The following is a 27,889-nucleotide window of genomic DNA, read 5'->3' as shown; positions in this document are numbered from 1 at the left end:
TCATGTACATGGTAGTCCTGTGAACAGGATGTACAAAGGAAATACAATTTAAAGCGCAATATAATAAAACATTTACATAAAATTAAGATTCCCCCTCCAAAAATGGTCTAAATTGATGAATCAAAATACCTAAATTAATAAATGGAAACACATTCACTTAACATTGATTAACTCCTCAATGATCTAAATTAGGGGAGATCAGCTTATCTTATTTCTAGAAGGCCCAGAGGGTATCCCTAGTTAGTGGCATGAAAACTAAATCAGTCACTCCTAGCTCAGTGGAAACCGGAGCTCCAGAGCCAACAAGTCCAGAGAGCAAGTCTGGTAATGACTGAGTTTACAGTACTAGAGTGAAGTAATATAAACAGGACATTTCAGCAGAATTGCTTACTAAATAAATGAAAGTGAATTTCGCTTTCTATAGAATGAACCCAGGTTTTATCTTTAACCATTTCACTAGCTCTATTACATGGTTTATTTAACTGTTAAATAAAAAGATCAAACGAGGTAGCTTTTGAATGTTTTTATTAGTCAGACTGTGGTCTCCAGCTACTGTGGTAGCTTGAAACAAGGTTCCCGAGGTTTAAGAAGCCTACTCGTTGGTGGGTATTCTTCTAATCTCCATGGTAACTGATTTGATGAAGTGAGGGACTCCATTCTGTGTCCAAGTGTCCCAATGGAGATGACTCCTCCCATTAACTACCTGGCCCCTCCACTTCTCTCCCCCACTCCTCTCCTTCTCTCCTCCACTCCTCTCCTTCTCTCCTCCACTCCTTTCCTTCTCTCCCCCACTCCTCTCCTTCTCTCCCCCACTCCTCTCCTTCTCTCCTCCACTCCTCTCCTTCTCTCCTCCAGTCCTCTCCTTCTCTCCACCACTCCTCTCCTTCTCTCCTCCACTTCTCTCCTCTCCCCCACTCCTCTCCTCTGCCCCGGTGCTCTCCTCCACACCCCAACTACTCTCCTTCTCTCCCTCAATAGTCCTTTTCTTTACCCCGGTCTGCTCCACCTCTCCCCCACTCTCTATCCCTCGCCCACTCCTCTTCTCCTCCTCCCCTATCCTCCCATTATTTCTCTCGCTCCTCCCCTTCTCGGCCCCAATCTGCTCTGTGTCTCTCCTGCTCCTCAACAGGTCCTGTGGGGACCCGTTGAGGTTGGCCAGTCCACACTGGTTAAACCACCACCCACTGCCGCGGTTCTGGAGGCTACAACTCTCCACCGTCTGGTTGTCCAGGGAACAGAACGGGGAACAGCCGTCGTTGTCCACGTCTAAGGTGCTGAATGGAGCGGTATCCTGATTCTGGTCCTGGTCGTAACCTCGGAATGCATCACCTGACAGGGGTGAGAAGAGAAACTGGAATTTAAAGAATCTTTTGTATATTACATTCAAAAGGCTTTTCTTAAATGCCTTGCTTTCTTTTTTACTGTAGTGCTCTGTCACAGCAAAATCATTGCCGCCACTGCAAAAAAGGAAAAACTACAAAAATCCTGACAATAACGCTTTGTTAGAGACATTGCATTTGCTTGGTATACAGTGGGGAGAACAAGTATTTGATACACTGCTGATTTTGCAGGTTTTCCCACTTACAAAGCATTTATCATAGGTACTCTTCAACTGTGAGTGATGGAATCTAAAACAAAAATCCAGAAAATCACATTGTAATTACTTTGCATTTTATTGCATGACATAAGTATTTGATACATCAGTAAAGCAGAACTTAATATTTGGTACAGAAACCTTTGTTTGCAATTACAGAGATCATACGTTTCTTGTAGTTCTTGACCAGGTTTGCACACACTGCAGCTGGGATTTTGGCCCACTACTCCATACAGACCTTCTCCAGATCCTTCAGGTTTCAGGGCTGTCGCTGGGCAATACAGACTTTCAGCTCCCTCCAAAGATTTTCTATTGGGTTCAAGTCTGGAGACTGGCTAGGCCACTCCAGGACCTTGAGATGCTTCTTACGGAGCCACTCCTTAGTTGCCCTGGCTGTGTGTTTCGGGTCGTTGTCATGCTGGAAGACCCAGCCATGACCCATCTTCAATGCTCTTACTGAGGGAAGGAGATTGTTGGTCAAGATCTCGCGATATACAGGTGCTGGTCATAACATTAGAATATCATCAAAAAGTTGATTTATTTCAGTAATTCCATTCAAAAAGTGAAACTTGTGTATTATATTAATTCATTACACACAGACTGATATATTTCAAATGTTTATTTCTTTTAAGTGGTGATTATAACTGACAACTAATGAAAATCCCAAATTCAGTATCTCAGAAAATCAGAATATTACTTAAGACCAATACAAAAAAAATATTTTTAGAAATGTTGGTCAACTGAAAAGTATGAACATGAAAAGTATGAGCATGTACAGCACTCAATACTTAGTTGGGGCTTCTTTTGCCTGAATTACTGCAGCAATGCGGCGTGGCATGGAGTCGATCAGTCTGTGGCACTGCTCAGGTGTTATGATAGCCCAGGTTGCTCTGATAGTGGCTTTCAGCTCTTCTGCATTGTTGGGTCTGGCGTATCGCATCTTCCTCTTCACAATACCCCATAGATTTTCTATAGGGTTAAGGTCAGGGGAGTTTGCAGGCCAATTAAGAACAGGGATACCATGGTCCTTAAACCAGGTACTGGTAGCTTTGGCACTGTGTGCAGGTGCCAAGTCCTGTTGGAAAATGAAATCTGCATCACTATAAAGTTGGTCAGCAGCAGGAAGCATGAAGTGCTCTAAAACTTCCTGGTAGATGGCTGCATTGACCATGGACCTCAGAAAACACAGTGGACCAACACCAGCAGATGACATGGCACCCCAAACCATCATTGACTGTGGAAACTTTACACTGGACTTCAAGCAACGTGGATTCTGTGCCTCTCCTCGCTTCCTCCAGACTCTGAGACCTTGATTTCCAGAGGAAATGCGAAATGTACTTTCATCAGAGAACATAACTCAGCAGCAGTCCAGTCCTTTTTGTCTTTAGCCCAGGCGAGATGCTTCTGACGCTGTGTCTTGTTCAAGAGTGGCTTGACAGAAGGAATGCGACAGCTGAAACCCATGTCTTGCATACGTCTGTGCGTGGTGGGTCTTGAAGCAGTGACTCCAGCTGCAGTCCACTCTTTGTGAATCTCCCCCACATTTTTGAATGGGATTTGTTTCACAATCCTCTCCAGGGTGCGGTTATCCCTATTGCTTGTACACTTTCTTCTACCACATCTTTTCCTTCCCTTTACCTCTCTATTAATGTGCTTGGACACAGAGCTCTGTGAACAGCCAGCCTCTTTAGCTATGACCTTTTGTGTCTTGCCCTCCTTGTGCAAGGTGTCAATGGTAGTCTTTTTGACAGCTGTCAAGTCAGCAATCTTCCCCATGATTGTGTTGACTACAGAACTAGACTGAGAGACCATTTAAAGGCCTTTGCAGGTGTTTTGGGTTAATTTGCTGATTAGAGTGTGGCACCAGGTGTCTTCAATATTGGACCTTTTCACAATATTCTAATTTTCTGAGATAGTGAATTTGGGTTTTTCATTAGTTGTCAGTTATAATCATCAAAATTAAAAGAAATAAACACTTGAAATATATCAGTCTGTGTGGAATGAATGTATACATTATACAAGTTTCACGTTTTGAATGGAATTACTGAAATAAATCAACTTTTTGATGATATTCTAATTTTATGACCAGCACCTGTATGGCCCCATCCATCCTCCCCTCAATACGGTGCAGTCGTCCTGTCCCCTTTGCAGAAAAGCATTCCCAAAGAATGATGTTTCCACCTCCATGCTTCACGGTTGGGATGGTGTTCTTGGGGTTGTACTTTTTATACCAAAAAGCTTTATTTTTGTCTCATCAGACCACATGACCTTCTCCCATTCCTCCTCTGGATAATCCAGATGGTCATTGGCAAACTTCAGACGGGCCTGGACATGCACTGGCTTGAGCAGGGGGACCTTGCGTGCGCTGCAGGATTTTAATCCATGACGGCGTAGTGTGTTACTAATGGTTTTCTTTGAGACTGTGGTTCCAACTCTCTTCAGGTCATTGACCAGGTCCTGCCGTGTAGTTCTGGGCTGATCCCTCACCTTCTTCATGATCATTGATGCCCCACAAGGTGAGCTCTTGCATGGAGCCCCAGGCCGAGGGAGATTGACCGTCATCTTGAATTGCACTAACAGTTGTTGCCTTCTCACCAAGCTGCTTGCCTATTGTCCTGTAGCCCATCCCAGCCTTGTGCGGGTCCACAATTGTATCCCTGATGTCCTTACACAGCTCTCTGGTCTTGGCCATTGTGGAGAGGTTGGAGTCTGTTTGATTGAGTGTGTGTCTTTTATACAGGTAACGATTTCAAACAGGTGCAGTTAATACAGGTAATGAGTGGAGAACAGGATGGCTTCTTAAAGAAAAACTAACAGGTCTGTGAGAGCTGGAATACTTATGTCATGCAATAAAATGCAAATTAATTGTTTAAAAATAATACAATGTGATTTTCTGGATTTTTGTTTTAGATTCCGTCTCTCACAGTTGAAGTGTACCAATGATAAAAATTACAGACCTCTACATGCTTTGTAAGTAGGAAAACCTGCAGAATCGGCAGTGTATCAAATACTTGTTCTCCCCCACTGTATATATTATCTGGCGCAGTACTATGGTATTTTTAAGGTTATTGAGCTCCTTGCGCTACTGTTTGAATGCACGCATTGAGAAACACAGAGTGCACTATCCTTGTAGGCGGAGTCAGACAGTGAATCCGGCCCAATGCAGACCGGCAGTGCGGGAACCATTTGTTGTTACTGCTGCGCGAAATGCATCACTTAGTGTCACCAGTGTCACCGGACCCCCCCGTCTCAGTTCCAAGGTGTTACGCTGCTATATTATTGTGCTGGGGGATATGAGGAATGCACTACTAACTTTTTTTCAGTCTCCTCCAGTTTAAAATTTTAGGAGGAGATGAGGTCCTGGTCCACACCTGCGGATTACCTGGTTTGGGGGGCCCATTGCTGTCCCTGTCCTTGTCCACCTGGTCATACTTCTGACCTAGTCTAAAATCAAATAGACTCTGGATTTAGCCCAGAGAAATGTATTTATTATTCCAATTGGACTCTTAATATCTCACCCGGCACAGCCAGAAGAGGACTGGTCACCCCTCTGAGCCTGGGTCCTCTCTAGGTTTCTTCCTAAAATCTGTTGTCGATTGTTCTTTTCTTCATAAGCCACTTCTTCATAAGGATGAGTGTGTCAACTAACAAGTTGAAGTATAAAATGATGTTTTCTTTACGACCGCTATCATCTGTTACACGCACCTCAGTGTAACCAAGGTAACATTTCCTAATCTTAGACAGTACATTTTAAATTGAAATGCAATTCATTAAAAAACTGTATATGTCATTAATAAATAAATGTAACTAATAAATTAGTAGAAAAAAAGGACAACAAAATAAGTGGTTAAAACCTGAAGATTAAGAATGAAGCTTACAAAAAACTTAGAACAGTCTCGGGAAAAGCTAGGTAAAAAACATGATTTAAGAAGAAAAAAAATGTAATGTCTGAAATTTCAGCTCTCCTTGCGTCTTGGCTGAGAGCATCAAAGCAAAACGCTGCCTAACCCTACATGCACACTTTCCACCCAATCAACTTGCTAATCGCTCAATCTCTGGCGAGCTGTTAGCGAGTGAGTTTTAGATAGCTAATGGATAAGAGAAGGGACTTCAAGATGCAGAGAACATCTGCCATGCTGTTGGTAGTCGCCAAACTCCGTCACTGCCCGCTCACTGGAAATTAACATAAAGTAGAACATTTCTTATCTCTCAACAATTGCTGTCACTGGGAGATGTTGTCTCTGAGAGTAGCTCTGCCCGCGGTCACCTTTTAGCTCCAGCGAGCGGACAGTGTTCAAGGCCATCGTATCTTTCGGTGCTTGGCTTTGGAATAGCTTAAAGCAGGGACACAACCAGACAATGCACAGACATTTAGAAGGGCATCGGTCGAAATGACAGCTCTCTCCAGATATATGCTGGCAGCGGAACAGACGTTGGGCCTGTCAGCTTCTATGATGTGTGTTTAAGTAAATGACTTGCGGGCACCAGTGGGCTTAAAGGGCAGCTGTTGAGCCTGAGGGGAGAGGGGCAGAGGTTCAAGCCCCCCTGGGGTCTGTCTGTTGAGCCTGAGGGGAGAGGGGCAGAGGTTCAAGCCCCCCTGGGGTCTATCTGTTGAGCCTGAGGGGAGAGGGGCAGAGGTTCAAGCCCCCCTGGGGTCTGTCTGTTGAGCCTGAGGGGAGAGGGGCAGAGGTTCAAGCCCCCCTGGGGTCTGTCTGTTGAGTCTGAGGGGAGAGGGGCAAGGCCCCCGGGGGTCTATCTGTTGAGCCTGAGGGGAGAGGGGCAGACGTTCAAGCCCCCCTGGGGTCTGTCTGTTGAGTCTGAGCGGAGTGGGGCAGAGGTTCAAGCCCCCCTGGGGTCTATATGTTGAGTCTGAGGGGAGAGGGGCAGAGGTTCAAGCCCCCCTGGGGTCTGTCTGTTGAGTCTGAGGGGGATGGGGCAGAGGTTCAAGCCCCCCTGGGGTCTATCTGTTGAGTCTGAGGGGAGAGGGGCAGAGGTTCAAGCCCCCCTGGGGTCTATCTGTTGAGTCTGAGGGGAGAGGGGCAGAGGTTCAAGCCCCCCTGGGGTCTATCTGTTGAGTCTGAGGGGAGAGGGGCAGAGGTTCAAGCCCCCCTGGGGTCTATCTGTTGAGTCTGAGGGGAGAGGGGCAGAGGTTCAAGCCCCCCTGGGGTCTATCTGTTGAGTCTGAGGGGAGAGGGGCAGAGGTTCAAGCCCCCCTGGGGTCTGTCTGTTGAGTCTGAGGGGAGAGGGGCAGAGGTTCAAGCCCCCCTGGGGTCTGTCTGTTGAGTCTGAGAGGGGAGGGGCATGACCTTAGAGACCTACTGAGGAGATTTTTCAAAAACATCTCCAACATCTATTGAGGTTCACAACTAGAAGTGATTTAGCAAATGCTTTGTTTTATTCAAACGACTCACAAGTGAGGCTGAGAACAATCAGAGAATACATCTGCAACTCCTATAACATAACTCTAAACACTGATAATAATAATCAATATACAGCTCTGGAAATAATTAAGAGACCACTCCTAATTGTTCTTAAATCAGCATCTCTACAAGTATGGGAGCCATTCCATTCCAGTGTCTGTTAAATTCCAACACAGGCACACCTCATTTTACTATTGAGGTACTGATTAGGTGATCACCTGAACCAAATATAATTTTACGAGGAAAAGTATAAAAACCACTGCTTTGGTCATCACTATCCTCTTGCAATAGGACCAGCTGGATGGCAAAAACAGAACAAGTAGTACCTCAAATGTAATTTCAATACAAAAAATAACTATTCAGCATGACAAAAGAGTTGAAAAGAAAAGCTTTGAATGAGGAAGGGAAGGGTTCAATTCTGGCTTAACTGGCAGAGGGATACAGTGAGCATCAGGTTGCTTCCATCCTGAACATTTCAAAGATGGTGGTTCATAAGAACAAGGTCAAGCAACAGACATTGGTGAAAACCAAGCAACAGACTGGCAGAGGGCGAAAATGTCCACTGCTCAAGATGACCGTCAACTCACTGAATGTCACTCAACAGCCGTAGGATGACATCAAGTGACCTACAAAAAGAATGGCAAACAGCAGCTGGGGTGAAGTGCACGGCGAGGACGGTTAGAAACAGGCTCCCTAGGGGCAGGGCAGAAGTCGTGCAGAGCTAGAAAAAAGACCTTAGAAGGTCAATTAGAAGCAAAGAAGAGCCAGGTTGAAGTTTGCAAAAGACCATAAGGATTGGACCGTAGAGGAATTGAGTAAGGTCATCTTCTCTGACAAGTCACATTTTCAGCTTTGCCCAACACCTGGTCATCTAGTGGTTAGATGGAGACCTGGAGACGCCTACAAGCTACAGTGTCTCGCACCCACTGTGAAATCTGGTGGAGGATTGGTGATGATCAGGGATGCTTCAGCAAGGCTGGAATGGGGCAGATTTGTCTTTGTGAAGGACGCATGAATCTAGCCTAGTACAAGGTTATCCTGGAAGAACACCTGCTTCCTTCTGCTCTGACAATGTTCCCCAACTCTGATTATTTGTTTTTCCAGCCGGACAATGCTCCATGCCACACAGCCTGGTCAATCAAGGTGTGGATGGAGGACCACCAGATCAAGACCCTGTCATGGCCAACCTAATCTCCAGACCTGAACCCCATTGAAAACCTCTGGAATTTGATCAAGAGGAAGATGGATGGTCACAAGCCATCAAACAAAGCTGAGATACTTGAATTTTTGTGCCAGGAGTGGCATAAAGTCACGCAGTCAGCAATGTGACAGACTGGTGAAGAGCATGCCAAGACACATGAAAGCTGGTAGTTAGATGCCCAGGTATTGGTTGTGTCAGGGCCGTGTATAGGTTATGGAAGGACTCTGGTATAGGCTGTGGAGGAGGGGCCTAAGTATAGTTTGTGGAGGAGTCCTGGTCGGGGGACCCTGGTCTGGTGTGGGTTGAGGCAAGGGGACCTGGTAGTTAGGGGGCAGTTGAAGGGCTGAAGTGCTCACTTATTCAAGCGCTATCGGTCTGTCTTTCTAGATTTTGTATTCACAGTAGATTATCCCAGGGGCCTTCTGTCCGTTAGGGACCTACAGGTGATTTATGGCCTGAGGCCCCTGTGCCCAGGCCCCATTGTCAGTCCGTCATTCATTACTGAGCCTTCTGTTTTCGCCGTTGCCTAGTATTATCCCGATATCGATTCTCATGTTTTGACCATCGCCTGATCTGCTCCTCGACTTCGTCTCTAGCCCTGTGATTTTGGATTGTTTCATATCTCGTGATTCTGACCCTAGCCTGTACGACCGTTCTTCACCTTGCCCTACTGGGAGTTCGTCTCCCTTATAAACCGTCTGCTCCACGATTGGAACCAGCCTCTCCCCCTCTCCCTTTCCCCATTCATAACACAATGAAAGTACAAGGCAACTAACAGAGTTCCAAAGAGACCAGATAGTCAGTGCTCAAATTGCAGGTGCGTCGGTAACAAAAACAGCTAAATTATTAAATGTGTCAAGAGGAACAGTCTCCAAAATCATGACAGTAGATGCTGAACATGGACACTGTAAAGTGGAACAGTCTCCAAAATCATGACAGTAGATGCTGAACGTGGACACACTGTAAAGAGGAACAGTCTCCAAAATCATGACAGTAGATGCTGAACATGGACACACTGTAAAGAGGAAGAGTCTGCAAAATCATGACAGTAGATGCTGAACGTGGACACACTGTAAAGAGGAACAGTCTCCAAAATCATGACAGTAGATGCTGAACGTGGACACACTGTAAAGAGGAACAGTCTCCAAAATCGTGACAGTAGATGCTGAAAATGAACACACTGTAAAGTGGAACAGTCTCCAAAATCATGACAGTAGATGCTGAACGTGGACACACTGTAAAGAGGAACAGTCTCCAAAATCATGACAGTAGATGCTGAACATGGACACACTGTAAAGAGGAAGAGTCTGCAAAATCATGACAGTAGATGCTGAACATGGACACACTGTAAAGAGGAACAGTCTCCAAAATCATGACAGTAGATGCTGAACGTGGACACATTGTAAAGAGGAACTGCGGTCGCAAGTCTTCACTGACCGAAGGACAGACACCCGAAAGACTCAGAAATTCCCACAGAATTTTATCAGTACCACTGTGTCAGACTGTAAAAAAAATTACGTTGTGAGATTCACAAAGCTTGAATTCATGGCAGGGCTGCCCTTGAGAAATTGCTTGTATCTAAGGCTAATGCACAAAGATGGATAACTTGGTGAGCACAAAGCCTTGACCCCTGAGCAATGGACAAAATGTATATGGTCTGATGAGTCATCTTTCGGTGTGTGTCTGTGCCAGTACATACCTGTGCTGCCAGCATATCTTCCCAGGTGGATGCTGTAGAAGTTTGTCTCATTGTCGAGGCGGAAGTGTGCCAGTACATACCTGCGCTGCCAGCATATCTTCCCAGGTGGATGCTGTAGAAGTTTGTCTCATTGTCGAGGCGGAAGTGTGCCAGTACATACCTGCGCTGCCAGCATATCTTCCCAGGTGGATGCTGTAGAAGTTTGTCTCATTGTCGAGGCGGAAGTGTGCCAGTATGTACCTGCGCTGCCAGCATATCTTCCCAGGTGGATGCTGTAGAAGTTTGTCTCATTGTCGAGGCGGAAGTGTGCCAGTACATACCTGCGCTGCCAGCGTATCTTCCCAGGTGGATGCTGTAGAAGTTTGTCTCATTGTCGAGGCGGAAGTGTGCCAGTACGTACCTGCGCTGCCAGCATATCTTCCCAGGTGAATGCTGTAGAAGTTTGTCTCATTGTCGAGGCGGAAGTGTGCCAGTATGTACCTGTGCTGCCAGCATATCTTCCCAGGTGGATGCTGTAGAAGTTTGTCTCATTGTCGAGGCGGAAGTGTGCCAGTACATACCTGCGCTGCCAGCGTATCTTCCCAGGTGGATGCTGTAGAAGTTTGTCTCATTGTCGAGGCGGAAGTCATCGTATGATGCGTATGCAGAAGTGTCGTCTTCGGAGACCAGAGCGATATGTAGCTGAAAGCGAGCCTCCTTCTGGTTGAGGACATGAAACACCTTCCTCAGACCCAGCCAGTGTTCCCCTAAAAAAACACACACTTTCCTCAGACTCAGACAGTGTTCTCCTAAAAACAAACACACCTTCCTCAGACCCAGCCAGTGTTCCCCTAAAAACACAAACACTTTCCTCAGACCCAGCCAGTGTTCCCCTAAAAACAAACACTTTCCTCAGAGCCAGACAGTGTTCTCCTAAAAACACAAACACTATCCTCAGACCCAGACAGTGTTTCCCTAAAAATACACAAATTTTCCCCAGACCCAGACAGTGTTCCTCTAAAAACACAAACACTTTCCCCAGACCCAGACAGTGTTCTCCTAAAAACACAAACACTTTCCTCAGACTCAGACAGTGTTTCCCTAAAAATACACACATTTTCCCCAGACCCAGACAGTGTTCCCGTAAAAACACGCACATTTTCCTCAGAATGGAAGAATGGATTCCACTAAATAACAGCAAATTCTGGAAGCAAATATCACACTGTAAAAAAGCTGAAGCTTAAAAGAGGATGGCTTCAACAACAGGTAAGGATCCTAAACGTACCTCGAAATCCTACATGGACTACCTCAAGAGACGCAAGCAGAAGGAATTGGAATGGCCATCACAGTCCGCTGACTTAAACAGCATTGAAAATCTGTGGAATATTGAAGAATATTGCTGTGTGTGTGTTACCTGGTAGGTGTCCGAAGCTGTGTGTGTGTTACCTGGTAGGTGTCCGAAGCCGTGTGTGTGTTACCTGGTAGGTATTTGAAGCCGTGTGTGTGTTACCTGGTAGGTATCTGAAGCTGTGTGTGTGTTACCTGGTAGGTGTCTGAAGCTGTGTGTGTGTTAACTGGTAGGTGTCTGAAGCTGTGTGTGTGTTACCTGGTAGGTGTCTGAAGCTGTGTGTGTGTTACCTGGTAGGTGTCTGAAGCTGTGTGTTAACCTGTAGGTGTCTGAAGCTGTGTGTGTGTTACCTGGTAGGTGTCTGAAGCTGTGTGTGTGTTACCTGGTAGGTGTCTGAAGCTGTGTGTGTGTTACCTGGTAGGTGTCTGAAGCTGTGTGTGTGTTACCTGGTAGGTGTCTGAAGCTGTGTGTGTGTTACCTGGTAGGTATCTGAAGCTGTGTGTGTGTTACCTGGTAGGTGTCTGAAGCTGTGTGTGTGTTAACTGGTAGGTGTCTGAAGCTGTGTGTGTGTTAACCTGTAGGTGTCTAAAGCTGTGTGTGTGTTAACCTGTAGGTGTCTGAAGCTGTGTGTGTGTTAACCTGTAGGTGTCTGAGGCTGTGTGTGTGTTACCTGGTAGGTGTCTGAAGCTGTGTGTGTGTTAACTGGTAGGTGTCTGAAGCTGTGTGTGTGTTAACCTGTAGGTGTCTGAAGCTGTGTGTGTGTTACCTGGTAGGTGTCTGAAGCTGTGTGTGTGTTAACCTGTAGGTGTCTGAAGCTGTGTGTGTGTTAACTGGTAGGTGTCTGAAGCTGTGTGTGTGTTAACTGGTAGGTGTCTGAAGCTGTGTGTGTGTTACCTGGTAGGTGTCTGAAGCTGTGTGTGTGTTACCTGGTAGGTGTCTGAAGCTGTGTGTTAACCTGTAGGTGTCTGAAGCTGTGTGTGTGTTACCTGGTAGGTGTCTGAAGCTGTGTGTGTGTTACCTGGTAGGTGTCTGAAGCTGTGTGTGTGTTACCTGGTAGGTGTCTGAAGCTGTGTGTGTGTTACCTGGTAGGTGTCTGAAGCTGTGTGTGTGTTACCTGGTAGGTATCTGAAGCTGTGTGTGTGTTACCTGGTAGGTGTCTGAAGCTGTGTGTGTGTTAACTGGTAGGTGTCTGAAGCCCGTTAGTGTGTTAACCTGTAGGTGTCTAAAGCTGTGTGTGTGTTAACCTGTAGGTGTCTGAAGCTGTGTGTGTGTTAACCTGTAGGTGTCTGAGGCTGTGTGTGTGTTACCTGGTAGGTGTCTGAAGCTGTGTGTGTGTTAACTGGTAGGTGTCTGAAGCTGTGTGTGTGTTAACCTGTAGGTGTCTGAAGCTGTGTGTGTGTTACCTGGTAGGTGTCTGAAGCTGTGTGTGTGTTAACCTGTAGGTGTCTGAAGCTGTGTGTGTGTTACCTGGTAGGTGTCTGAAGCTGTGTGTGTGTTACCTGGTAGGTGTCCGAAGCTGTGTGTGTTACCTGGTAGGTGTCTGAAGCTGTGTGTGTGTTACCTGGTAGGTGTCCGAAGCTGTGTGTGTTACCTGGTAGGTGTCTGAAGCTGTGTGTGTGTTACCTGGTAGGTGTCTGAAGCTGTGTGTGTGTTACCTGGTAGGTGTCTGAAGCTGTGTGTGTGTTACCTGGTAGGTATCTGAAGCTGTGTGTGTGTTACCTGGTAGGTGTCTGAAGCTGTGTGTGTGTTAACTGGTAGGTGTCTGAAGCTGTGTGTGTGTTAACCTGTAGGTGTCTAAAGCTGTGTGTGTGTTAACCTGTAGGTGTCTGAAGCGGTGTGTGTGTTAACCTGTAGGTGTCTGAGGCTGTGTGTGTGTTACCTGGTAGGTGTCTGAAGCTGTGTGTGTGTTAACTGGTAGGTGTCTGAAGCTGTGTGTGTGTTAACCTGTAGGTGTCTGAAGCTGTGTGTGTGTTACCTGGTAGGTGTCCGAAGCTGTGTGTGTTACCTGGTAGGTGTCTGAAGCTGTGTGTGTGTTACCTGGTAGGTGTCCGAAGCCGTCTGAGTAGTCAGTCCAGGGTCGGCTGAAGTCTGTCTGGCCGTCTGTCCTCCGCTGCATCACTGTCCAACCACCCCCCATATAGTCCATTTCACAGAACACCTGTGTCAACACATCGCAGAAAGTTCCCTGGACTATTTAGAATTTCAGATGCTCACATTGAAAATTAGAGACACTGAATGCTGTTGTAATATCAAAGCAGATTATGTGAGTAGAATGAGTAGATGATGTGTGTAGAATGAGTAGATGATGTGTGTTAACCTCAAAGGGAGTGTCAGAGTTGTCAGGGTGGATGATGTAGATGCCACTAGGAGTCTTGGGGACAATGGAGCCCAGAGTCTCTTTAATGTCACTGCAGTCACGTCCTGAAAACACACAGTCTAATGCTATCTGAGATATTACAAAGAGCTTTAAACTATTTGGTATCCTACGGCAGACTTATTTTTGTTCGGCCCACATGTTTCCCCAATCACCATTTTGTTTGTTACCATGGGAGCAGTTACCGTGTGACTGTACAGGCTTGATAGAGAACATCTCACTGTTGCTCCGTTGAACCTCAGAGCTCAGAGTCTGGACCTTGGTCATCAACTCTGTCACCTACACACACACAGATAGACTGCTGTCACCTACACACATACACACACACACACACAGCTCTGTCACCTACACACACACACACACACACAGCTCTGTCACCTACACACACACACACACACAGACAGACTTCTGTCACCTACACACACACACTGCTCTGTCACCAACACACACACACAGACTGCTGTCACCTACACACACACATACATACAGTGGTTATACAAATTCTACACACCGCTGTTAAAATGTCAGGTTTTTGTGATGTAAAAGAATGAGACAAAGATAAATCATGTCAGAACTTTTACCGCTTTTATTGTGACCCATAATGTGAACAATTCAATTGAAAAACAAACGGAAATCTTCTAGGGGGAAAAATAACAAATAAAAACCTTACAATAACCTGGTTGCATAAGTGTGCACACCCTCTCATAACTGAGGATGTGGCTGTGTTCAGAATCAATCAATCACATTCAAACTCATGTTAAATAGAAGTCATTAACCACCTGCCATCATTGAAAGTGAATCTGATTACAGTTTGCAAGATTGCAGATTGCTTACAAACATTGAACAATACAAAAGTTACAGTAACAAAACTCTTCACACAGTCAGCAAAACGGAAGTGTATGGGAACCAAACTGTGAATAATTTCTCATTGCTTTCACACAAAATGCATTCAATTAACACATTCCTCAAAATCCATGAACTCTTTTCTTATTCAAACTCAACCACCTACAAAACAATATATTCACAGCACATGTTTTCTAAAAATGCTTACACACTGTTCTCAAAATGGTTAAAAACACAAAATAGAATGATGGCAACTGGTGTGCATTTCTGCAGTAACCAGATTGAAATATAAAGAAAATGTTTGATATTTGTTAGAACATGTTAATTATGCACAGAAGTCCAATAACTGAAGCTAGTCACAGTTTGTCCATAACGAACACCATGTTCATGCATGAGGGTGTCCATCAGTGCACGTGGCACCAGGACACCCTAGGCCGCAGGTCGATGAACGACTTTGTTGTCGTCTCATCTGACCTGCGGCCGTATGTCTTGGACACTCAGGTGAAGAGAGGGGCGGAGCTGTCAACTGATCACCACCTGGTGGTGAGTTGGATCCGATGGCGGGGGAGGAAGCTGGACAGACTCGGCAGGCCCAAGCGTACTGTAAGGGTCTGCTGGGAACGTCTGGCCGAGTCTCCTGTCAGAGAGATCTTTAACTCCCACCTCCGGCAGAGCTTTGACTGGATCCCGAGTGAGGCTGGAGATATTGAGTCCGAGTGGACCATGTTCTCCACCGCCATTGTCGAAGCGGCCGCTCTGAACTGTGGCCGTAAGGTCTCCGGTGCCTGTTGAGGTGGCAATCCCCGAACCCGGTGGTGGACACCGGAAGTAAGGGATGCCGTCAAGCTGAAGAAGGAGTCCTATCAGGCCTGGTTGGCTTGTGGGACTCCTGAGGCAGCTGACGGGTACCGACAGGCCAAGCGGGCTGCAGCCCGGGTGGTTGTGGAGGCAAAAACTCGGGCCTGGGAGGAGTTCGGTGAGGCCATGGAGAAGGACTATCGGCTGACCTCGAAGAGATTTTGGCAAACCATCCGGCGCCTCAGGAGAGGGAAACAGTGCCCTACCAACGCTGTTTACAGTAGAGGTGGGCAGCTGTTGACCTCAACTGAGGATGTCGTCGGGCGGTGGAAGGAGTACTTTGAGGATCTCCTCAATCCCGCCGTCACGTCTTCCATTGAGGAAGCAGAGGATGAGGGCTCAGAGGTGGACTCGTCCATCACCCGGTCTGAAGTCACAGAGGTGGTCAAGAAACTCCTCAGTGGCAAGGCACCGGGGGTGGATGAGATCCGCCCTGAGTACCTCAAGTCTCTGGATGTTGTGGGGCTGTCTTGGTTGACACGCCTGTGCAACATCGCGTGGCGGTCGGGGACAGTGCCTCTGGGATGGCAGACCGGGGTGGTGGTCCCTCTTTTTAAGAAGGGGGTCCGGAGGGTGTGTTCCAACTATAGTGGGATCACACTTCTCAGCCTCCCCGGGAAAGTCTATGCCAGGGTTCTGGAGAGGAGAATACGGCCGATAGTAGAACCTCGGATTCAGGAGGAACAGTGTGGTTTTCGTCCGGGCTGTGGAACACTGGACCAGCTCTATACCCTCTTCGGGGTGTTGGAGGGTTCATGGGAGTTTGCCCAACCAATCCACATGTGTTTTGTGGATTTGGAGAAGGCATTTGACTGTGTCCCTCGCGGCATCTTGTGGAGGGTGCTACGGGAATATGGGGTCCTGGTTCCTTTGCTAAGGGCTGTCAGGTCCCTGTACAACCGAAGCAGGAGCTTGGTCCGCATTGCCGGCAGTAAGTCAGACATGTTCCCAGTGCATGTTGGACTCCGGCAGGGCTGCCCTTTGTCGCCGGTTCTGTTCGTAATTTTTATGGACAGAATTTCTAGGCGCAGCCAGGGGCCGGAGGGTGTCAGGTTTGGGGACCACACAATTTCGTCCATGCTCTTTGCAGATGATGTTGTCGTGTTGGCCCCTTCTAACCAGGTCCTTCAGCATGCACTGGGACGGTTTGCAGCCGAGTGTGAAGCGGTGGGGATGAAAATCAATACCTCCAAATCTGAGGCCATGGTCCTCAGTCGGAAAAGGGTGGCTTACCCACTTCAGGTTAGTGGAGAGTGCCTGCCTCAAGTGGAGGAGTTTAAGTATCTAGGGGTCTTGTTCACGAGTGAGGGAAGGATGGAACGGGAGATTGACAGACGGATCGGTGCAGCTTCTGCAGTAATGCAGTCAATGTATCGGTCTGTCGTGATGAAGAAAGAGCTGAGCCGCAAGGCGAAGCTCTCGATTTACCAGTCAATCTACGTTCCTACTCTCACCTATGGTCATGAGCTTTGGGTCATGACCGAAAGGACAAGATCCCGGATACAGGCGGCCGAAATGAGCTTTCTCCGCAGGGTGGCCGGGCGATCCCTTAGAGATAGGGTGAGAAGCTCGGTCACCCGGGAGGAGCTCAGAGTAGAGCCGCTGCTCCTCCACATCGAGAGGGGTCAGCTGAGGTGGCTTGGGCATCTGTTTCGTATGCCTCCGGAACGCCTTCCTGGGAAGGTGTTCCGGTCCCGTCCCACCAGGAGGAGACCCCGGGGAAGACCTAGGACACGTTGGAGGGACTATGTCTCCCGGCTGGCCTGGGAACGCCTCGGTGTCCCCACGGAAGAGCTAGAGGAAGTGTCTGGGGAGAGGGAAGTCTGGGCATCCCTGCTTAGACTGCTGCCCCCGCGACCCGGCCCCGGATAAGCGGAAGATGATGGATGGATGGATGTTAATTATGTTAGAATATTTAGACGATTCAAACACAGTCGATTGCAGTTTCAATTGAAAACCGACCCAAGTGTTTTACACTGTGCCCTTTGAGAGAAACGGCGAATGTGTGAAAGAACTCTGGTATCAATATATCCAGGTAAGATAAGTCTGTTCAATAACCACACAGGGTATTTACACATAAAGCACTGTAAAACTATGGATTTACTGTTTTTTTGGAGAGTAATGGAGATGGAATCTTTGTGGATGAAGCTGGATTCAACCTGGCAAAAACACACTGCAGGGGAAGAAATTTGATTGGATAGAGAGCAACCATGCATGTCCCAGGCCAGAGAGGAGCTAACATCACAATGTGTGCAGCACTGTTCAATGATGGTTTGTTGTTACACAAACCACTCATTGGCTCCTACAATACATAGAAGCTAGTGATTATACTATACTTGTTGATGTTTGTTTGTGTTTAGGTAAATTCATTTTTGTTTGAACTTATTGTTTATCAAAAGTAAAATGTACTATATGCAAAGATGTAGAAATAATTAAGGATATTCCTCCAAATTGCTGCATTTGTGATTCATTCTTGTTCCATATACTTTAGTAAAGTAATTAAAGTGAGGTGTTTTTCTTATTCTATGATCAAATACTGATTTATGTGGGGAAAAAGATTCCATATACCATGGAACACAGTTGCACAACAGAGACATTACCAAGAACTGGACGTCCCTCCAAGAACTGCCACCCCCCTCCCCCTCCAAGAACTGCCACCCCCCTCCCCCTCCAAGAACTGCCACCTTAACGTGGTGGAGGGGTTTAAGTACCCGAGTGACCCTAGGAGCTATGTTGTCTGGGGCTATATGCCCCTGGTAGGGTCTCCCAAGGCAAACAGGTCTTAGGCGACGGGTCAGACTAAGAGCGGTTCAAAACCCCGTTAATGAAGAAAAACATTTTGAGTACCGTGACGTCGCCCGGTATGGCGCAGCCGGGGCCCCACCCTGGAGCCAGGCCCGGGGTTGGGGCTCGTATGCGAGCGCCTGGTGGCCGGGCCTTCCCCCATGGGGCCCGGCCGGGCTCAGCCCGAACGGGCGACGTGGGGCCGCCCTCCCGTGGGCTCACCACCCACAGGAGGGACCATAAGGGGCCGGTGCGAAGAGGATCGGGCGGCAGTCGAAGGCAGGGGCCTAGACAACCCGATCTCTGGACACGGAAACTGGCTCTAGGGACGTGGAATGTCACCTCGCTGGCGGGGAAGGAGCCTGAGTTGGTGCGTGAGGTTGAGAGGTTCCGATTAGAGGTAATCGGGATCACCTCTACACACGGATTGGGCTCTGGAACCACACTCCTTGAGAGAGGATGGACTCTTCACCACTCTGGAGTTGCCCATGGTGAGAGGCGGCGGGCTGGTGTGGGTTTGCTCATAGCTCCCCAGCTCTGCCGCCATGTGTTGGAGTTTACCCCGGTGAACGAGAGGGTCGTTTCCCTGCGCCTACGGGTCGGGGATAGGTCTCTCACTGTTGTTTGTGCCTACGGGCCGAACGGCAGTGCAGAGTACCCGACCTTCTTGGAGTCTCTGGGAGGGGTGCTGGAAAGTGCTCCGACTGGGGACTCTATTGTTCTACTGGGGGACTTCAACGCCCACGTGGGCAACGACAGTGACACCTGGAGGGGCGTGATTGGGAGGAACGGCCCCCCGGATCTGAACCCGAGTGGTGTTCAATTATTGGACTTCTGTGCTAGTCACAGTTTGTCCATAACGAACACCATGTTCAAGCATAAGGGTGTCCATCAGTGCACGTGGCACCAGGACACCCTAGGCCGCAGGTCGATGATCGACTTTGTTGTCGTCTCATCTGACCTGCGGCCGTATGTCTTGGGACACTCGGGTGAAGAGAGGGGCGGAGCTGTCAAACTGATCACCACCTGGTGGTGAGTTGGATCCGATGGCGGGGGAGGAAAGCTGGACAGACTCGGCAGGCCCAAGCGTACTGTAAGGGTCTGCTGGGAACGTCTGGCCGAGTCTCCTGTCAGAGAGATCTTTAACTCCCACCTCCGGCAGAGTTTCGACTGGATCCCGAGGGAGGTTGGAGATATTGAGTCCGAGTGGACCATGTTCTCCACCGCCATTGTCGAAGCGGCCGCTCGGAGCTGTGGCCGTAAGGTCTCCGGTGCCTGTCGAGGCGGCAATCCCCGAACCCGGTGGTGGACACCGGAAGTAAGGGATGCCGTCAAGCTGAAGAAGGAGTCCTATCAGGCCCTGGTTGGCTTGTGGGACTCCTGAGGCAGCTGACGGGTACCGACAGGCCAAGCGGCCTGCAGCACGGGTGGTTGTGGAGGCAAAAAACTCGGGCCTGGGAGGAGTTCGGTGAGGCCATGGAGACGGACTATCGGGCTGGCCTCGAAGAGATTCTGGCAAACCATCCGGCGCCTCAGAGCGGGAAACAGTGCCCTACCAACGCTGTTTACAGTAGAGGTGGGCAGCTGTTGACCTCAACTGAGGATGTCGTCGGGCGGTGGAAGGAGTACTTCGAGGATCTCCTCAATCCCGCTGACACGTCTTCCATTGAGGAAGCAGAGGATGAGGGCTCAGAGGTGGACTCGTCCATCACCCGGGCTGAAGGTCACTGAGGTGGTCAAGAAACTCCTCGGTGGCAAGGCACCGGGGGTGGATGACATCCGCCCTGAGTACCTCAAGTCTCTGGATGTTGTGGGGCTGTCTTGGTTGACACGCCTGTGCAACATCGCGTGGCGGTCGGGGACAGTGCCTCTGGGATGGCAGACCGGGGTGGTGGTCCCTCTTTTTAAGAAGGGGGACCGGAGGGTGTGTTCCAACTATAGGGGGATCACACTTCTCAGCCTCCCGGGAAAGTCTATGCCAGGGTTTCTGGAGAGGAGAATACGGCCGATAGTAGAACCTCGGATTCAGGAGGAACAGTGTGGTTTTCGTCCGGGCCGTGGAACCACTGGACCAGCTCTATACCCTCTACGGGTGTTGGAGGGTTCATGGGAGTTTGCCCAACCAATCCACATGTGTTTTGTGGATTTGGAGAAAGCATTCGACTGTGTCCCTCGCGGCATCTTGTGGAGGGTGCTTGGGGAATATGGGGTCCTGGGTCCTTTGCTAAGGGCTGTCAGGTCCCTGTACAACCGAAGCAGGAGCTTGGTCCGCATTGCCGGCAGTAAGTCAGACTTGTTCCCAGTGCATGTTGGACTCCGGCAGGGCTGCCCTTTGTCACCGGTTCTGTTCGTAATTTTTATGGACAGAATTTCTAGGCGCAGCCAGGGGCCGGAGGGTGTCAGGTTTGGGGACCACACAATTTCGTCTCTGCTCTTTGCAGATGATGTTGTAGTGTTGGCCCCTTCTAACCAGGACCTTCAGCATGCACTGGGACGGTTTGCAGCCGAGTGTTGAAGCGGTGGGGATGAAAATCAGTACCTCCAAATCTGAGGCCATGGTCCTCAGTCGGAAAAGGGTGGCTTGCCCACTTCAGGTTGGTGGAGAGTGCCTGCCTCAAGTGGAGGAGTTTAAGTATCTAGGGGTCTTGTTCACGAGTGAGGGAAGGATGGAACGGGAGATTGACAGACGGATCGGTGCAGCTTCTGCAGTAATGCAGTCGATGTATCGGTCTGTCGTGGTGAAGAAAGAGCTGAGCCGCAAGGCGAAGCTCTCGATTTACCAGTCAATCTACGTTCCTACTCTCACCTATGGTCATGAGCTTTGGGTCATGACCGAAAGGACAAGATCCCGGATACAGGCGGCCGAAATGAGCTTTCTCCGCAGGGTGGCCGGGCGATCCCTTAGAGATAGGGTGAGAAGCTCGGTCACCCGGGAGGAGCTCAGAGTAGAGCTGCTGCTCCTCCACATCGAGAGGGGTCAGCTGAGGTGGCTTGGGCATCTTTTTCGGATGCCTCCGGAACGCCTTCCTGGGAAGGTGTTCCGGTCCCGTCCCACCGGGAAGAGACCCCGGGGAAGACCTAGGACACGCTGGAGGGACTATGTCTCCCGGCTGGCCTGGGAACGCCTCGGTGTCCCCCCGGAAGAGCTAGAGGAAGTGTCTGGGGAGAGGGAAGTCAGGGCATCCCTGCTTAGACTGCTGCCCCCGCGACCCGGCCCCGGATAAAGCGGGAGAAGATGGATGGATGGATGGATGGACGTCCCTCCAAAATGGATGAAAAGACGAGAAGAAAACTGGTCAGGGAGGCTTCCAAGAGGCCTACAGCAAAATGAAAGGAACTGCAGGAATTTCTGGCAAGTACTGGCTGTGTGCTACATGTGACAACAATCTTCCATATTCTTCATATGAATGGGCTATGGGGTAGGGTGGCAAGACTGATGCCTTTTCTTAAAAAGAAAAACATCCAAGACCGGCTGAAGTTTGCAAAAACAAACATTAAGTCCCCCAAAAGCATGTGGGAGAATGTGTTATGGTCTGATGAAACCAAATCTGAACCTTTTGGCCATAATTCCAAAAGGTATGTTTGGCTCAGAAACAACACTGCACATCACCCAAAGAACACCATACCCACAGTGAAGCATGATGGTGGCAGCATCATGCTTTGGGGCAGTTTTTCTTCATCTGGAACCAAGGCCTTAGTCAGGGTGGAGGGAATTATGAACAGTTCCAAATACCAGGCAATTTTGGCACAAAACCTTCAGGCGTCTGTTAGAAAGCTGAAGAGGAAGTTCACCTTTCAGCCCGACAACGACCCAAAGCACACATCCAAATCCACAAAAGCATGTCTTCACCAGAAGATGATTAACGTTTTGGAATGGCCCAGCCAGAGCCCAGACCTGAATCCAATTGAACATCTGTGGGGTGATCTAAAGAGGCCTGTGCACAGGAGATGTCCTCACAATCTGACAGATTTGGAGCGCTTTTGCAAAGAAGAGTGGGCAAATATTGCCACGTCAAGATGTGCCATGCTAATAGACTCCTACCCAAAAAGACTGAGTGCTGTAATAAAATCAAAAGGTGCTTCAACAAAGTATTAGTTTAAGGGTGTGCACACCTATGCAACCAGGTTATTGTGAGTTTTTTATTTTTTCTCAAAGATTTCAGTTAGTTTTTCAATTGAATTGTTCACATTATAGGTCACGTTAAAGATGGAAAAAGTTCTGACAGGATTTATCTTTGTCTCATTCTTTTACATCACAAGAACCTGACATTTTAACAGGAGTGTGTAGACTTTTTATAATCATTGTAGACTGCTCTGTCAGCTTGCTGGGTGTGTGTTTGTTTGTGTGTAATTGTACACAATCTACAACCCGTTTGGAACCAAACATCTCTGCAAGGGTAACAAAACAAGGAAAATGATGGGGACATTTTGCTGGTAAATTTGAATTCTGTGAAGTACCTAATTAATCACAGATGACATCATAAATTATATTGATTCACCTGTTAAAACACAGCAGATGGCATCACAAATCATTGCGAAGTAATTTAGTATATAATGTTTCTCATCTGAGCCAAAGGTCTGGTTTTACAGATACAGATTCATCCTAATCAGTTGAGTTTTCTATAGAACTTGATTTTTCAGTCCTAGACTAGGTTTAATCCATATCTGCAAAACCAACCTAAAGAGTTACATCATCAGGTAGGGCCATATGACATCATCAGGTAGGGCTATATGACGTCATCAGGTAAGGCTAATGACCTGAAGTCTCCCCTGTTCAAGATCACTGTTCAGTAGCTCATTGAATAGAATAATAGTTGCTTTAATTAATTACACATGTGAAGACATGTAAGTGTTGTATAATGAAGTGCAAAACATCAAGTGCTGTACTCCCATCTCCACTTCTAAATACATCTCCACTCTAAATACATCTCCACTAAATACTTTATCATACCTTACATTAACTAATGTCCTAGTGGCTGTATATATTGTGTCTGAATACATTTCATGAGTCTCAATAAATTAAGTAATATTCTAATTGGATAACAATCTGTAAGAGATTCTACATGCACATTACAATAGTATGCAATAAAATGTGTTTGTTGTGTGTATGTGTGTGTGTGTGTGTGTGTGTGTGTGCATGTTACCTGGCTGGTAAGGAACTCCAGGGCTCTGTGTTGCTCTTCCATCATATCTCTGATCAGCTTCCTGGTGCTCCTCCCATAGGAAGAAATAGAGTGCTGCAGCTGGCCTAGAAACCCACACATGCACACACAGAACATCAGTCTGGCCTAGAAACACCCACGCACACACACACACACACACACACATTACATCAGGCTGGCCTAGAAACACACACACACACATAACATCAGGCTGGTCTAGAAACACACACACACACACATAACATCAGGCTGGTCTAGAAACACACACACACACACACATAACATAAGGCTGGCCTAGAAACACACACACACACAGAACATCAGTCTGGCCTAGAAACACCCACGCACACACACACACACACACACACATTACATCAGGCTGGCCTAGAAACACACACACACACATAACATCAGGCTGGTCTAGAAACACACACACACACACATAACATCAGGCTGGTCTAGAAACACACACACACACACACATAACATAAGGCTGGCCTAGAAACACACACACACACAGAACATCAGGCTGGCCTAGACACACACACAGAACACCAGGCTGGCCTAGACACACATACACACACAACATCAGGCTGGCCTATACACACACACATACACACACAGAACATCAGGCTGGCCTAGAAACACACACACACACACATAACATCAGGCTGGCCTAGAGACACACACACACACACAACACCAGGCTGGCCTAGACACACACACACAACATCAGCTGACCTAGACACACACACACACAACATCAGGCTGGCCTAGACACACACACACAGACACAACATCCGGCTGGCCTAGACACACATACACACACAAAACATCAGGCTGGCCTAGACACACACACAACATCAGGCTGGCCTAGACACACACACACACACACATAACATCAGGCTGGCAATCACATAAACACATAAAGACATGATTCAATTGCGCCTGCATCAGAATACAGTCAGATTAACATACAATAAATGACGAACTAAGTGGTACTGATAATATTGACAAAGAGTGCTCACCACACAGCGAGTGTTTCTCCTCTTGTAGCATCTTGGCAGTGACATCACAGGGTATGGTACATCCCTCCCGACCCTGTCCCGCCCCCAGGGGCTTATGGCTTCTCGCAGAGGTTTCTGGGAAATTCTCAGCCAATGTCTCAGATTGGTTCTGAGTAATGCTGCTTCCATCTGGCTCCTGACCAATCAGAACATAGACAACACCATCCTTAAGTATTTCCGCCCCATCTCCAACCTCCGCTTCCTGGCAAAAACCCTTGAAAGAATTGATGCCGCACAGCTCCAAGCCTACCTCCTCAAAAATAATCTATATGAGCCTCTTCAGTCTGATCTCGCCTGGCTCAATTCATATCTCACTAACCGAACCCATTTCATCTCACTCAAAGGCCTAGACTCAGATTCAGCCACAGTCACTCAAGGTGTCCCCCAGGGCTCAGTACTTGGTCCCCTACTCTTCATCATCTACATCCTTGGTCAAATCCTCTGTCACTTCAACCTTCCTTTCCATTGCTATGCTGATAATACACAAATATATCTAGCCACCAAATCTCTCACCAACCCACCTCTGACCCATATTGAATCCTGCCTGACTGCAATAAAAGCATGGTTGAAGGACAACTTCCTCAAGCTAAACAGAACTTCTACTCATTGGAACCAAATCCATCCTCACCAAAACTGGCACTTTCAATCTCAGCATCGATGACGCCGTTGTTTCTCCATCCCCCCCACGCATGTAACCGTGGTGTTATTCTGGACTCTACACTCTCCTTTGATCAGCATGTAAAACAGACTGTAAAATCTTAATTCTTCCATCTCTGCAACATGGCCAAACTCAGAACTTCCCTCTCCCGTCCTGCTGCTGAAACCCTAATACATGCATTCATAACATCCCATCTTAACTACTGCAACTCCCTACTCACTGGCATCAAATATACATCCCTCCATAAGCTCCAAATGGTTCAAAACTCTGTGGCCAGACTACTGACTCACACCAAGTCCCGGCAGCATATCACCCCTATCCTCTGTGAGTAACACTGGCTTCCTATCTCCCAACGCATTGACTACAAGATCCTCCTATTGACATATAAAGCCCTAAACAATATTGCCCCTGCCTACCTCTCTGAACTTCTTGTTCCATATAAACCAACACACACACTCCGTTCCAGTACTGCAGGCCACCTCATAATCCCTAAGTCCAAGCTCAAAGGTTTCTCAAGGGATGCTCCTTGTCTCTGGAACTCTCTTCCCAAAACCATCCATGACTCTGAGACTATCCCCATCTTCCAGCAACGCCTCAAGACTCATCTGTTCAAAATCACCTACCCATAGCCATGCCAAATCCCACACTCTCAATCTTTGTTGTTTTCTCATGGTGTTTCGATTGTTTCTGTTTGTTTTCTGTTCCATGTCACTATAGTACAGTGTCTTTAGGTCCCTGAAAAGCGCTATATAATTATAATGTTCTATTATTATTATTATTAGACTGCATCATTGACCTTAAACCCCTAACCTTAACCTTCAAACCTGGCCTTGACCCTAACCCTGTCTTCTCAGATCAGATGAACTAGTCAGCTAAAGAGTCTCTATGAATACCAGCTATTAGTCTTCTCAATTACCAATCTAACTGTCAGAAACACAGGGTTAGAACAAGTGTGAGAACTGGAACAGATCAAAACGGTGAACCCAAATGCAGAAAACCAGATGGCAGTTCTGTGCAATGTCTGCAAATCTTTTATTGGATGAAAAGGAATGTCCAAACTGTCATTGGAAATATCCAAAATGTTCCAAAAATACTCCAAAAATGCTACTCAAAAGTCAAGAAAAAACTAAAAGAACCATACCAGTTTCACAAGGTAGCTATAGACTCCAGATGAGGCACAGCAAAGGATAGACCTAGACTTGGTCATGGCACTGGAAACATTGAGCAAATTACTCAGGAGAAGGGTGACATACACAAACATGCAACAAGGCACAGGTGACAACAATAGGACATAATGACAGAGACTGAAAACCAACAAGAGATACAATGGGGCCTCTAGTGGCCAAAGATATGTCCAAAACCCTGACACTAACTTGAGTTAAAGGGATAACTTATCCATATTACAAAATGACACATTAGCGTGCTTACATATTGGTTAAGCAGTCAATAGAAAAATATGAGAGGAATACCTGTTTTGGTTTAGTTATTCTGACTTTGTTTCTAAATTATAAAATGATTGCATTTCGGACACCATAATAACAGAGAAACTCCTCAGTACTTGATGACACCATAATAGTAACACAGAGAATCTCCTCAGTATTTGATTACTTCATAATAAAAACACAGAGAATCTCCTCAGTATTTGATTACTTCATAATAATAACACAGAGAATCTCCTCAAAACTTGGTGACACCATAATAATAACACAAAGAATCTCCTCAGTATTTGATGACATCATAATAACAACACAGAGAAACTCCTCAGTACTTGATGACACCATAATAACAACACAGAGAAACTCCTCAGTACTTGATGACACCATATTAATAACACAGAGTAACTCCTCAGTACTTGATGACATCATAATAACAACACAGAGAAACTCCTCAGTACTTGATGACACCATATTAATAACACAGAGTAACTCCTCAGTACTTGATGACATCATAATAACAACACAGAGAAACTCCTCAGTACCTTGATGACACAGTAGAAATAACATGGGGGAAACATCTTGGGACTTGATGACACCATAATAATAATACAGAGAATCTTCTCAGTACTTGATTACCCAGTAAAAATAACATGGGGAAACATCTTAGAACTTGACAAGTGAAGAGTTAAAATATCTGAGTATCTACCTCTGAAATGCTGAGGGACTGTGGAAGGTGAGGAGCCAACAGCAGGACCAGGACAGCTTCCAGCCACATCCTGTCTCTACAGCTTCAGAGCTTGGAGAAGTCTGGTCCGTTCTGTCTGTGTGTCTGTGCTGTAGTCTGGTTCGTTTTGTGTGTGTGTCTGTGTTGTATTCTGGTCCGTTATATCTGTGTGTCTGTGTTGTATTCTGGTTCGTTCTGTCTGTGTGTCTGTGTTGTAGTTTGATCCGTTCTGTCTGTGTCTCTGTGTGGTAGTCTGGGTTCTCTTTGTGTGTCTGTGTGTAGCTTGGGTTCTCTCTGTCTGTGTGTCTGTGTGTAGCTTGGGTTCTCTCTCTCTCTGTGTCTGTGTGTAGCTTGGGTTCTCTCTGTCTGTGTGTCTGTGTGTAGCATGGGTTCTCTCTGTGTCTGTGTGTAGTCTGGGTTCTCTCTGTCTGTGTGCTCCCTGTAATCTGTTCCTCCTCCAACGAGGACCAGGAAGTGTTCCACTCCCCCATACTAAACAGCTGAATCAGCTCTCAGAACCCAGCTCAACCAGAATCTCCTTTCTAACATCTATCCTGTTTGTCTCTCTGTCTCTCCTCTCTCTCCTTTAGTCCACCCTCTGTTGTTTTTTCTCCCCCACTCTCATAATCTCTCTCCCTCTCTCTGACACTCTTTATTCCTCAACCCCCATTTCCTTTGTCTCACTCTATTTTTACTTTTCTTTCATGTAACTCCTACCCTCTCTTTCTTGCTCTCCCTCCCC

At 47.3% G+C, this 27,889-nt stretch overlaps 1 protein-coding gene across 1 annotated transcript; it reads right to left on the bottom strand.

Annotated features, from left to right (window-relative positions):
- On the bottom strand, window positions 1-27,285 carry angptl5 (angiopoietin-like 5). Its single transcript, XM_029121009.1, has 9 exons — window positions 27,130-27,285; window positions 24,291-24,465; window positions 23,245-23,348; window positions 13,801-13,894; window positions 13,559-13,662; window positions 13,279-13,399; window positions 10,475-10,660; window positions 916-1,329; window positions 1-17 (listed from the first exon to the last, which is right to left on the bottom strand). Exons 1-9 carry the CDS (start codon window positions 27,196-27,198, stop codon window positions 1-3), a joined length of 1,284 nt encoding a protein of 427 aa, XP_028976842.1. The 5' UTR covers window positions 27,199-27,285.
- Between the last annotated feature and the right edge of the window lie 604 nt (window positions 27,286-27,889).

The sequence above is a fragment of the Esox lucius genome, chromosome 7 (genome assembly GCF_011004845.1).
Source record: "Esox lucius isolate fEsoLuc1 chromosome 7, fEsoLuc1.pri, whole genome shotgun sequence".
In the NCBI taxonomy this organism is placed as follows: Eukaryota; Metazoa; Chordata; class Actinopteri; order Esociformes; family Esocidae; genus Esox; species Esox lucius.
Note: the sequence above shows the minus strand (reverse complement) of the source record. Positions and strands in the feature narration are given on the sequence as shown.